The sequence below is a fragment of the Dermacentor silvarum genome, chromosome 7 (genome assembly GCF_013339745.2).
Source record: "Dermacentor silvarum isolate Dsil-2018 chromosome 7, BIME_Dsil_1.4, whole genome shotgun sequence".
NCBI lineage: Eukaryota > Metazoa > Arthropoda > Arachnida > Ixodida > Ixodidae > Dermacentor > Dermacentor silvarum.
Genome location: NC_051160.1, coordinates 107338677 through 107351244, shown reverse-complemented (window position 1 = coordinate 107351244; position 12568 = coordinate 107338677). Strand labels below are relative to the sequence as shown.

Sequence of the window (12568 nt, the reverse complement as noted above, 5' to 3'; positions counted from 1 at the left end):
CTGATTCCCTGTACAATGCAACGGCTGTCGAAGTTGCAAAATTCTTTGTCAACAATATCGCGCTCAGGCATGGCGCTCCCACAGTTGTTATTACCGATGGTGGAAAAGCCTTTACTGCGGACCTAATGAAATGCTTGTTGCAAATGACACATACTGATCACAGGAGAACTACGGCGTACCACCCTTAGACAAACGGTTTAACTGAACGCCTCAACAGAACACTGGCTGACATGCTTTCGATGTAAGTCGATGTGGAACATATATGCTGTGGGACGAAATTTTGCCGTACATCACCTTCGCATATAATACGGCCGTTCAAGAAACAAAACGAGTTCCCCCATTTCAACTTGTTTTCGGCCGAGCAGTAACCACAACTCTGGATGCTATGTTGCCGTTAGACGAAGAAAACAATAACTCATCTGACCTAGATGATTTCTTGCAAAGAGCCGAGGAGGCACGACAGATGGCAATGTACCGAATACGCCGCCAACAACGCATAGACTCCTGCCGGTACAACCAGCGACGTAGTGAAGCGCATTATCAACCCGGTGACAAGGTGTGGGTATGGACCCCAGTGCGACGCCGTGGACTGTCGGAAAAGCTTCTCTGCCGTTACTTCGGCCCTTACGAAATACTTCGTCGCATAAGCGACGTCACTTACGAAGTGAAATCCGCTGGACACGAGAGCTCAAGACGGCGCAAGCCCACGGAAGTTGTACATATCGTCCGCATGAAACCCTACCACGAGAGATGAAAAAAAAGGTGAGAGCTCACAGGAAACACTACTTTCTCTCGCGCATCGGGCCGATGCGTTAAGGACGGGGATAATGCATAATGCCCAAGTTGCGCGCCCTTCGTATTGGACGCTGTGCACGCCGTACCTCGGTGTTGTTCAGCAACAACAGGCAGCGATCTTCGTGGCACGAGCATTCGGTTGGACCGGGCTCGCATGCGCCACGCGCACGAGGCAGCACTCGAGAAGAAAGAAGAAGACGGTTGGAGGCCAGTTTTAGAACGCGACTGCCGGGCATTCTTCACGACCGCAGTGACTTTTAGTCGTGGGCACAGGTTCGCCCTTAATAAATAACGTTGTTTTGTTAACTTGTGTTCCTCAACATCGTTACAATATTATGAACAAACATTTGGTACCGTACAAAATATTTTAACTCCCCTGACGTACTCCATTGTATTGAAATATTGTAACGAGTACGCGCACGGCGACAGTGTTATCGCCCTTGGACATGATACAGAACAACACTGCTGCGACGACGGCGAAAATGCGCTAGGAGTGTCCATGTAATTGTCATCGCAAGAAAGCTAGATGTCTGCCAGCGGACCGGCTTTTTTCTTTTTATATTTATTTTATCTTATCGCACCTCTCTCTCGCTGCGGCCAAAACACACGTGTACTTAGCCGCAACGAAAGCACCACCCATATACTTACATTTAGGTGCACGTTGAAGAGCATCAGGTGGCCTGAGTTATCCTGGAGTACACCGCTACGGCGTGTCTCGAAATCAGATCATGGTTTTCTCGCGTAAAATTGTAATTTGTAAACTGTAAAATGTAACTTTTTTCTCGCTGAGACACGTAGCTGACGTAGGTGCTAAAGAGCAGCATGTTGCACACGCTGGACAGTCATTTGCTGTTTTATTAAATGATCCCAACTCTAAAATTGATGTGCTAAAAAGCTTCAAATCACTGGGAGTGTATTTTTCACAAAACATGACATGGGATGATCACGTGAACTAAATTACTAATAAACTATCTAGGACAACAGGCATTATGCGCCGTACTGCTACTATTTTCCTACGTCTGTTAACATACTCATATATAACTCCTTATTTTTGTCCCTATAAAATTACGCGTTTCTTGTATGGTCAACAGCCACAGCTGCAAACATCAGCAAACTTACCGTCCTGCAAAAAAGTGCTTTACGCCTAGCCTGGAAAGTCCCATATCGCTACCACACTGCAGACTTGTTTAAGAAGCACCACATCATTCAGGTTCCATCAATGTATGATTACAAGCTATGCCGTTTATATAAACTCGGTTTGCTGAAAAATATTGATGCCATGACAAGCCTAGCAAGGCCAGAGAAAAACATTATTGCTTTGTGATGATTAGGTTCTTTATAGTGTGATAGGAACCGCATCCAAGGTGTTGCGCCTTGGTGCTTCCAATAAAAGACAAGGCTGGCTGCAAACCACACGGAAGGGAAACATTTATCAATAGACGATAACACTCTCTTATATACAGGGACTAGGAATAACAAGCAAAGAAATTACAAGGAAAGTTATGGCACGAGATACACGGATAAGTTCAAGAACAAAGCTAGAGTTCACTAAGATACTTAAGGGTAACAAACAAGCGGAGGTCACGTGCAATTAGTAAAGCGTGCGTTCACCAGTTATAGGTGGAGTTGGTGGTCCAGAAGTGCATGTTGAGGTGGCACCAGCAAAATGAAGCCTGTGGTCGGACGAAGGGAGCAAGTCTCGAACGGTCGACGTGTTGCTGGCTCAGCCAAGGTCTTGCCGTTGAGAGGAGGTCAGATACGGTTGTCTCGAGCTTCTCCAGCAGGTCCGCTGTGATCGAGTGGAAGGCCTAGGCATCCAGGCCCAGTCTCCTGGCAGCCCACTCTTCCGCGCCTCGTCGTCCAGCTTCCGAAAAGCGCTCACTGTTGAGCAAACCGCAGACTGCGGTGGGAAGACGCCAGGTCGTCGGCAAGTGCAGAGCCGGCCAGGTAGAGGCCTCGTAAGCCCGGGTCCAAGCGCCCGTCAAGCTCACACCTCTGCACCCTAGCCGCCTGATGATGATGATGATGATCCTTCACCATGGCTCGCACCCACTGAGGGGGATAGGCCAAGAATCGGGCGGCAGTAGGTAGCTAAAAAAAAAATTCTTTTTGACAATGAGATACGCAAAGTAAAGAAGGCACAAACAAAAACAAAGAAAATTTTGTATACCTAGAGTATTGTGCCAACGAGCAGTCAGACTAACCGAAAGGTGAAAAATATAGTTATTATCAAGGTCAGAAAAAATACAATGTTACTAACGAATTTGGAGAAACAAATTTCAGTGAAATGAATACTGATCTGATAGGTAGAATAAGGTTACTATAATTAACAGGGTAATCGTCTTGTTTCTGTTAAAAATTGAAAGACTGCGCAACAAACGTCTCTGTGACAATAGCCGAGGGAGGAGGCCCCAAATGATAATAATACTGGTGTACTTAATCTTAATCCAATTTTGCAGAGTGGAGCTTCGAGTAATTTCGTTCTCTGGTTTGAATAACGTCGGCATGATAAAAAGTAGTGGTCTATTGTTTCAATTTCCTTACAATTTTGGCACAGAGGGGACATCGTCAGACCAGCTCTGTGTAAATAGAAATTCAATTCCGGGATGCGACAGCGTAATTTGGAGAATGTAACTTCTAACTGCCGAGAAGGACACCACTGATTATTCCAGCCAAAACCGAGATGCTGAAAGTCTGTAGATGGGATCAGCGATAATTTGATTAAGTCATTACGTAGGCTAAACGTTCTGAATCTCGATGCAGTGACGTAAGCTGTATCCGGTAAAATATGAAGCACAGGTCCATTTAAAGATGTTCTGGCTAATAAATCTGCCATTTCGTTTATGTATAAACCGCAGTGTCCAGGAACCCAGAGTAAATTAATTTTTTGTAACGTTGTAGGGATTAAATTTTGAAACACATTTAAGATAGTTGAATTCGTTGCCGAGGAAAGCGACACACATACCGACCGAGAGTCTGTTACTACGACAGCTGATAATTGATTCGGGGGTAGTTTGCGCAGTGCTAAAACAATCGCCAATAATTCTGCTATGAAAATAGTCGTGTAATCCGGAAGGCGAATAGAAAAGGACCAACTAAGAGAAGGAGAAAAGATGCCTACGCCAGCCTTTTCGTTTAACATTGAAGCGTCCGTGGCTATTATATTGTTTGTTTCCTGGTGAGAGAGGTAATCTTGTAATTGGTCATTTAAATATTGGAATGGCATTAGTTTAGCATTCGAGGGGAAGATATCGTCAAATTCAATTTGGAGGATTTTCTTGGATTGACTTATTGGGTGAATACATTGAATTTGTACATTCAGTGGTGTTAGCTGTGCCTGTACGAATACGATCTGAGGGGTGTGCAGTCGCGACCAATGAGTATTAAAAAACGTACTTGGTTCATTAATCAAAACATACATTGATCTTCTTTGGGGAGAATCGTAAAACTTTAGGTACGTTTGGACAGTAAGGATTTGGAATCTACTAATTAAACATGGTAGTCGCGCTTCCATATACAGAACGTTGTTTGCAACAAACTTAGGGAGTCCAAGGCACAAACGCAGAGCTTCCTTTTCTAATAGTACCAAAGGTTTAATTTTACAAGCTGGACACCCAGAAAATAAGACACATCCAAATTCCATGATTGGTCGGACATACATTTTATATATCATAATTAATGTGTTTCTTCGCAGCCCGTATCGTCGGTTACTGATTTTACGCAACCATCCTACAGCCCGAGTTGCCTTAAACGCGACGTTATCAATGTGGCTTTTCCAGTTTAGTGTTCCATCATATGTAATTCCCAGATATTTAAGAGAATCCACCTGAGGAATGAACTCTTGACGATACATCAGTGAAATGTGAACGGGAACATCTAAAGGAAAGAGAAGGAGTGCACTTTTACTAACGTTCAGAGACATATGTATGGTTTCAATCCAAGTTTCAAGCATAGATAAGTAATTTTGTAACATTTGATAAAGTGAATGTAGATCAGCATTCGATGCAAAAAAAGCGATGTCATCAGCATAAACGTACACATGAATGTCCTGGAGCAGCGGGATGGAGCTTAAAAATATATTAAATAAAACAGGAGATAATACTGATCCTTGTGGTACTCCCCTCTGTTGCTTATACCTAGACGATGAACATCCGTTTTGAAAACAGTAGAACTCTCTTTCCCTTAAAAATTCTGACAACCACGCCGTGATGTATTTCGGAAACCTGTAATTCTCTAATTGCTTTATCAGTATGCTATGTTCCACGGAATCATAAGCTTTTGCTAGATCCAGGGTCACTAATGCTGAATATTCTCTTCGGCGACGAGCAAGTTTTATGCGACTCTCTAAATCTACGTGCGCACACCAAATCGAGCACCCTGATCTAAAACCAATTTGACAGGGGCTAAGTATTAAGTTTTCAGAAATGTAGGTCGTAATTCGACAATTTAAAATTCGTTCAATTAGTTTAACTAAGTTTGATGTTAGGGAAATTGGTCTAATATTATCTAAATCATATCGACCTCCCTGGTTTTTAAGTATCGGAATTACCTTAGCAAGTTTCCATTCTGAAGGTACCCACGCATTTTTTAAAGAGTAATTTACCATATTCAAAGTTTCTTCTGGGGACAATTCATACAGAATTTTTATCACGGCTGTGGTAACTCCATCTGGTCCTGGCGCTGAAGAAGGCAGATAGCGAACAACATCCGCCAGTTCTTGTGTTGTGACTTCCCTAAATTCCTCTAGTGGTAACGGTTTCACTATGTACGGTGGAATGATTGAAGTGAACCTATCTTTCAGTCCTTTTCCAATATTTTCTAATAATTCGGATAATTCACGTGGCGAAAGCACGGAAGAGTCAATATTTGCTGGAACTGGAATCATTTTTCGAGAGCGTAAAAACCTAAAAAGGGCTTTTTTGTTTTTTGATTTAGACAGATGATTGTATTTATTCATATCATACTCCTCTTTGGCTTTATCTATCGTACGCTTGAATGTTGCAGCAACAAATTGGTAATCACTCCAATTCTTTGGACATTGATTACAAAGAAGTTGCTTCCAGGCAGCTTTTCGTTTTCGGTGGGCCCTCGCGCAATCTGAATTCCACCACGGACTTAATGGTTTACCTGTGTTGCAGGTTAAATTAACTGTTGCATTCTTCGCGGAACGCTTTAAAACTGCACAGAGGCTCAGAGCCCTAATATCCTCTTGCATATCCGTACGTGAAAGCATCGTAGACTTCAAGTCTTTTTGAAGTTTGTTATAGTTTATAAATGAGTTATTTTTCCTTCTAAGAGAAATCACAGGGAAATCAATTTGAAAAATAATTGGGAGGTGGTCGCTGTTCGTAGCACAGTCTATAGTATTCCACGATGATATAGCTAAAGATGAGCTGGAGAAAGTGAGATCTATAGCCGATTGAGACTGTCCGCGAAGAAACGTAATAACTTTTGAATTTAGACAAGATAGATTATTATCAAGAGTCCATTCCCACAGGCGTTTTCCTTCTGAATCAGTTTTAAAACCCCAAGATACATGGTGTGAATTAAAGTCACCAGCGAATACTATGTCTTTTCTGCAGGAAGCTAATACGGTGTCTAGAGAAAATGTATCCTGCACTCCTGCTGGGAAATATAAATTAACTAAGGTAAAAGGGGAGCAGTCTGGGAGTGAAATGTCTAATGCTAAAATTTCACATTCGGTAGACATTCTTTGAAACGATATCGTTGCTTTGTGACTACATTTATTTGAAACCAAGAAAGCAACGCCACCACCTCTGGCAGGCCGATCCAAACGAAACATTCGATAATATTTTAGAGAATATTTTTGACCATTTGAAAGCCAGGTTTCTTGTAAGATAATGATGTCTGGAGAAAATTGAGAAGAAATATACGATAGATCTGTAGTAGCAGAAACAATTGAACGACAATTCCACTGCAAGATTTTTAGAGACCCTATGGTGAAGATAGAACGGTAGCGGAAACCGCCTGATCCAAAATAGTCTCTTTCAAAAAGTCCTTCTTGGAAAGGTTCACTTTTTCATATTTTTGAGTTTTTGACTTTGAAGAAATTTTGTGGGGAGGAGATCGTGTGCGTTTTAGACTTTTGTGTTCCATGTCTACATCCTGGTAGTCTTCATACTCTTCCGTTAGGGGTTCCGGTTCCGTCCTTTCTACTTGAGTAGAAGGTCCTGCGCAAGGGGAGTCAGCTGACGAGTTTGATGACAATGTTTGTTTTTGAGTTATGTTTAGTACATTTGCAACCTGGTATGCAGGAGATTGGGTAGAGGCTGCACCAATGACCTGCGCCATCTGGCTAGTCATCATTTGTGTCAAGGACTCAAAAAGAGTTGTTGCAAGTCGTTCCATTGCCTTTTCCATAGCTTTCTCTACTGCCTCTGCTATGGCCTTGGATAGAGAAACATCCATACTAGCGGTGTGACAAGCTGCTACGCCTGCGTAGCCCTGGGATCTTCCCTGAACTTCTGTAACTGCTTCCCTACGTGAGCAACGCCTGCGTTCCACCACTTCTAGTATTCTTAATTCTCGTTCCTTTGCAGAACAGTTTGAATAGTCTGCAGGGTGTGCTTCATTGCATAGGCAGCAGTTTTCTTCCTGCGACTTACATTCTGTGCTGTCGTGATTCTCTCCACATAGGCGGCATCGAGTAACCGATCTGCATCCTTTTATTGTGTGTCCGTAGCGCCAACATTTCAAGCACTGTAGTGGTCTTGGGGACAGTGGCTCTACTCTGTATATCAGGGGCCATGCCTTGATTTCAGTTGGACGAACTGTTCCCGCGAACGTAACAATCACCGACTCCGTAGGTGACTTCCTGTTCTCAATAATTCGGCTACACCGGTATACGGATACAGCTCCAGCAACTGAAAATAAGTCTAGCACTTCTGAGGGGTCCAGGCTCGCGTCGACCCCACGAACTAAGCCTTTCGAGCATGCAAGGTGTGGTGGAATAAACGGGCTCACCGGATTCGATGCGAATTCAGAACAGTTTAGAAGGTCTCGAACGCACTCCTGATCCGATGAGCAGCAAAGAATACCACCGCGACCAAACTGGCGGACCTCGGTGATCTTTTGGAACTGGGAGGAGGCCTTTCGAAGCTCCACCTGAATCGCTTTCGGATTCTTCATCTGAATCGATCCCCCATTTGTAGGCACAAGAGCCACAGGGACACTTTTGTTGCCACTGCGTAAAAAAGAGTCTATTGGCCACTCTCGGGAAGGGATTGAGGCTAGCCAAGGGGAATGCCCTTGACCGGGGGAAGAAAGAGACATCAGGTTAGTCTGACTTTACACTCGCGACACAATAATCCTAAAGGTGAAGAAAAAAGATCAATAAATGAATCAAAAGAACAATCGAGACGTTAAAAGAGCAATAGATAACCGCCGCCCGATACTTGACCACACCCGAGACAGGACAGCAGACGAAGACAGCAGGCGAGCGGCGAGCAGATGAATCCCAGGAACGAGCGACCGCGCCCTAGCCGCCTGCCCTTGTTCCAACTGCCGACGTGTCTTCTTCCTCTTTCACGATCCTGATGATGATCTTAAACCATGGCACGTACCCGCTCTTCCGTTCTTCTCTTCCTCTTCTTTTCTCCTAATCTCTTGTGGTCTTTTCTTTAGAGGTTGCTTTTTTTCTTCTTGCTACGCTCGGCTCGCTTCAGTCAAACTCATGTAGCACTTCATTTTTGTCATCGTCTTTTGCTCCCGGCCATCCTACGCACCATGTTCGCATCGCCTCGCGCACTTCACATATCACATGCTTATAATATACGCCATCCTGAAGCGTGGTATGTCGCGAAATGTAGAACTAATTACGGAAATGAAATGTTAAAATTTCAATTGCCTACACTTATGAACCATATAATAAAAGGAAATAACATCGACATATCTAGTACATCACCAAAACAACTGCGTTTAATGTTTGTATAATGATGTGATACGATGATTTCCTTTCTCTTTATGACTGCTTTGTAATCCCCGTTTCAAGTGATGTTTTATATCTCCTGTAAGTCTTTCCTTAGTAGGCTGTACTTCCTTAGCCGCACGCTTTTATGCTTCCCCGTGTGCTAGGGGGTCAGGGCTCCTCAAGTTGTTCTTACAGCTTTTACCTGCCCTCCTCGTAGCTTTTTCTTGTTGCGGAATAAATTCAAATCCAAAATCATCGTAAACGCAGCTGCATAGCGGCTAAACGGGCCGCGGAGCCGTAGTTTTCTTTGCATGTTTTAAGTTGTGGATGCCATTGGGCATATACTGCAGTACGCCGCAATAGTCGGTGTAACGAAGTAATGGATTTACGCTTGCACTTAAATTTTGTTATAGCAGGGTTCGAGTGTATATTTAAATTTGATATTGCTTCTATTTATATATGCACGTTTGACAGAGCAAATAAGAATGCATTTTTTTTTCAATATGTTTTGAAAATGTAATCCTATTGTTTTTCAGATGTTGGACACTACTGACAGAATTTGGATTTATTTATCCACTGACACAGCCACAAGGAATGGTGGAGAAGTTACATGTGATTACTATAAACCTTCCCAACTGAGACCAAAGAAGCATGATACATACGACGAATACAATTTCGAATTTTTGTACGAGTATGTTACTGGCGAGACAACGTAAGTTCCTATTGTAAATGATGTACCATATTAACAGCGAAGCTGCTTAAGCCAGCCGTAACTTGTGGTTTGCCGTTCGTATGAAGAAACAAAAGAAAACAAACTTTCTTGCCGAGGCGGGAATCCAACCCGCGTACACATGGTCCCGAGGCGAGCGTCGTAACCACTAGGCTGTACATGCCCATTTTTTCTTTCATGGTATTTATTATGAATATAAAAGGTAAATGCGTACGATATCTTCATAGCAACTAAAACAGTCTTAGCCGCGTCTACAAACACAAAACAAACACTTCACAGTACAATTATTACGGTGAGGAGTTCTCTAAATGGAGGCAAAGGATACACTGCATCAACACTCGATACCAGTCTGGTTGGGAGCCTCTCTGAGCATAAAAGTCTTTCGGTTGTGAAATCATCCGAATGAAATGTGACTTAGAAGATACAATTGGTTCTGCCTTGCAGTCTAGCATGCGAGTTTTCCATAAACTGTGCAACGCCATAAGTAGAAGCATGTCAAAAGGCACATCTTCACATTTCGGTAGTATCAGATATCGTGTCGTATAAGGATTTATATCAAGATCCTTTTTAACGTCCTTTGGATAACGTTCCAAAATAATATGGCGTCCTTGCATATCAATACAGCAGTGTTCTATAGTTTCCGGTACATTACAGAGACGACAGTTATTCGAAGATACAGATGCCTTTCCTATTTAACCAGGTTTTAACAGGTAAAGTTTCAGTGTGCATTTTAAAGGTGAATGTTTTGATGTGTGGATGAATAGGCTTTTTACAGACCCGTGCAAGGACGTCATCTCCCGGTAAGCCGATGTACAGCAATGGGTAAAACGGAGGTTTAAAAAGCATATCCATTAGATCTTTATACAGATTTTTCCTTGAGATAGTTAATAAGTACTCATTTGAGAATCTCACTGCAAGAAAACGCACTGAGAGGCACACTTCACGCATGAATCCCTGCAAATATGCATGTGAATCACAATTTGCCGAAATTACTGAATTTGGTAAAACTTTGACGAGATTAACTTGCAAGAACGCCCGAGGTAATGGGTGCGAACAGTCTCGAAAAAGGATGAAACGAGACACTAATTGTCTAACATAAAGGTGAACCAGGCCATGGCCACCTGCACTAACTGATCTGAAAGTATTGTCACGTCTCATTGGCTCATAAGATGATGACCAAATGAAGGCTGCAAATATTCGGTGAAACTGCTGTATGTAAAAGACTGAGAGGTTACGCGGAACGAATGTTTGGGCATAACGCCTTAGGGTTGGTACATGTTTTGTCGAGTAATGTGCATTTGATTGATATGCATCCAATGGAACGCCCAAGTATTTTGGTGGCTGACAAGTTGATTCAGTACAAGCAAAATGTGTCGGTTTAAAGATCCATGAGCCAAACCAAAGCCCGAAACGTTTATCAGAGTTCATTCGTGCACCTGAAATGGCGCCAAATTTCGCTATCTTAGACACCACAGTTGTGATACTTGCTTGTCCGTGCAAAAGAAAGCGACGTGGTCTGCATATACAAGCCCTTTTACCTCTGCTCCAAAAACAATGAAACCATGAATATTATTGCAGTGAGTTACGTTTAAACACAGTGGTTTCAAGTAAATGGCAAAAAGTAATGGCGACAAGGGTCAACCTTGCTTCACAGAGGAACGAATTGAGACAGCCTTGGACAGGTGACCATTGACAATCAAACGAGTTGAACAATCGTTATAGCACAATTTCACACCTTTAATTATAACGGGGCCGACGTTAGCATGCTCGTCAAAAGAAAAGAGAAAAGAATGACTGACCCTGTCAAGAGCCTTAGCTAAGTCAACTGGGAGCATTGCTAGTTGATCATAAGAACTGGAACAACGTTCCAACACTGTACGGGCGATGTGTATGTTTGTATTGAGCGGCCTTTGAGTCCGTAGGTTTGGTGAGAAACAATGAGAATCGACATTGAAAATTGTAGTCTGTTTGATAATACCTTTGCTAAAATTTTATAGTCTACATTAGAGTGTGTAATAGGTCTGTAGGCTTCAACAGATCGCAGTTTCGCTCGGTCGCTGTATTTTAGAATGAACACTGTGTGACTTCTAGTGAATGACTGAGGAAGAGTATCCAGATCAAAACCAAGTTTGAAAATCTTTAGTAACACAGGAGAAAGTAGGAATTTATTGGCTTTATAAACCTGGCCTGAAATGCCATCCGGACCCAGCGTATTTGATATCTGTAATTGGTCAATAGCTAATTCTATTTCTTGTTGAGTGATAGAACCACTGATGACAGCGCACTCTTCATCAGTTAAAAGGTTTACAAAGGACTCAAAGCGTCTTACCACATTATCCTTTTTTTTATCAGAAGGGGCGTTAAACAATTCCGTGTAGTGATACACTAATTCGGACATAACTTTATTTGTATTAGAGACCAAAGACCCGTTCGAATAAATACCTGGTATTAGCCTGCTTTTTAATTGTGGTATTCATCAAGTTAATGTTTGACGTGTGGGTTAGAGCACTGCACGGGCCGATTTTTTCAGCCCGGGCCCGGCCGGAGCCCGTTTTTACGTTGGGCTGCCCGCCCGAGCCCGATCAAAACTTTTATGGCGAGATCAAGGCCCGGCCCGGGCCCATAAATAATCTACGTTACCCAACCGGCCCGGCCCGCCACCCCTTTACCTTAGGCCCGAACCCGGCCCGAGCCCGGCTCGAAACCGGCTGAACCCGGCCCGAGAGCGAAAAATACATGTTTTTCATAGTTGAGACGCCAGAGAATAACTCGCTGCACGTTACATGCACACCGCCAGAAAGCCTGAGCCCGTGCAGTGCTCTAGTGTGGGTTCCTGAGAATGCAAAGTACGATTATTACGCGATCGAACACGGGCATCTCTGTCGCGTATTACGTCATATTCCTGAAGTGCACATTTAGCTTTAGAAATTTCGTCCACATAAGATCCAGGTGCCTCACGTTCTAGATAATAGAGATTATGAAGAGGTTTCAGTACAGTATTTTCTTCAACTTTTCTATAGACTGACCTCACAGATCCAACTTCTATCGGGATTGACCGAACTTCTTGTTTGAAAAGCTCTCAAGAGGCAAATAAAGGCATATCAGCAGCCAAA

General features: G+C 43.0%; 1 protein-coding gene across 1 annotated transcript in view; it reads left to right on the top strand.

Annotated features, from left to right (window-relative positions):
* LOC125946917 (uncharacterized) overlaps nucleotides 1–12568 on the top strand; it is a 79008-nt gene that overhangs the window by 47430 nt on the left and 19010 nt on the right. The window contains exon 2 of the mRNA XM_049671106.1: nucleotides 9262–9437. Coding sequence (XP_049527063.1) covers nucleotides 9262–9437 — 176 coding nt within the window. The remainder of the gene's footprint in view (nucleotides 1–9261; nucleotides 9438–12568) is intronic.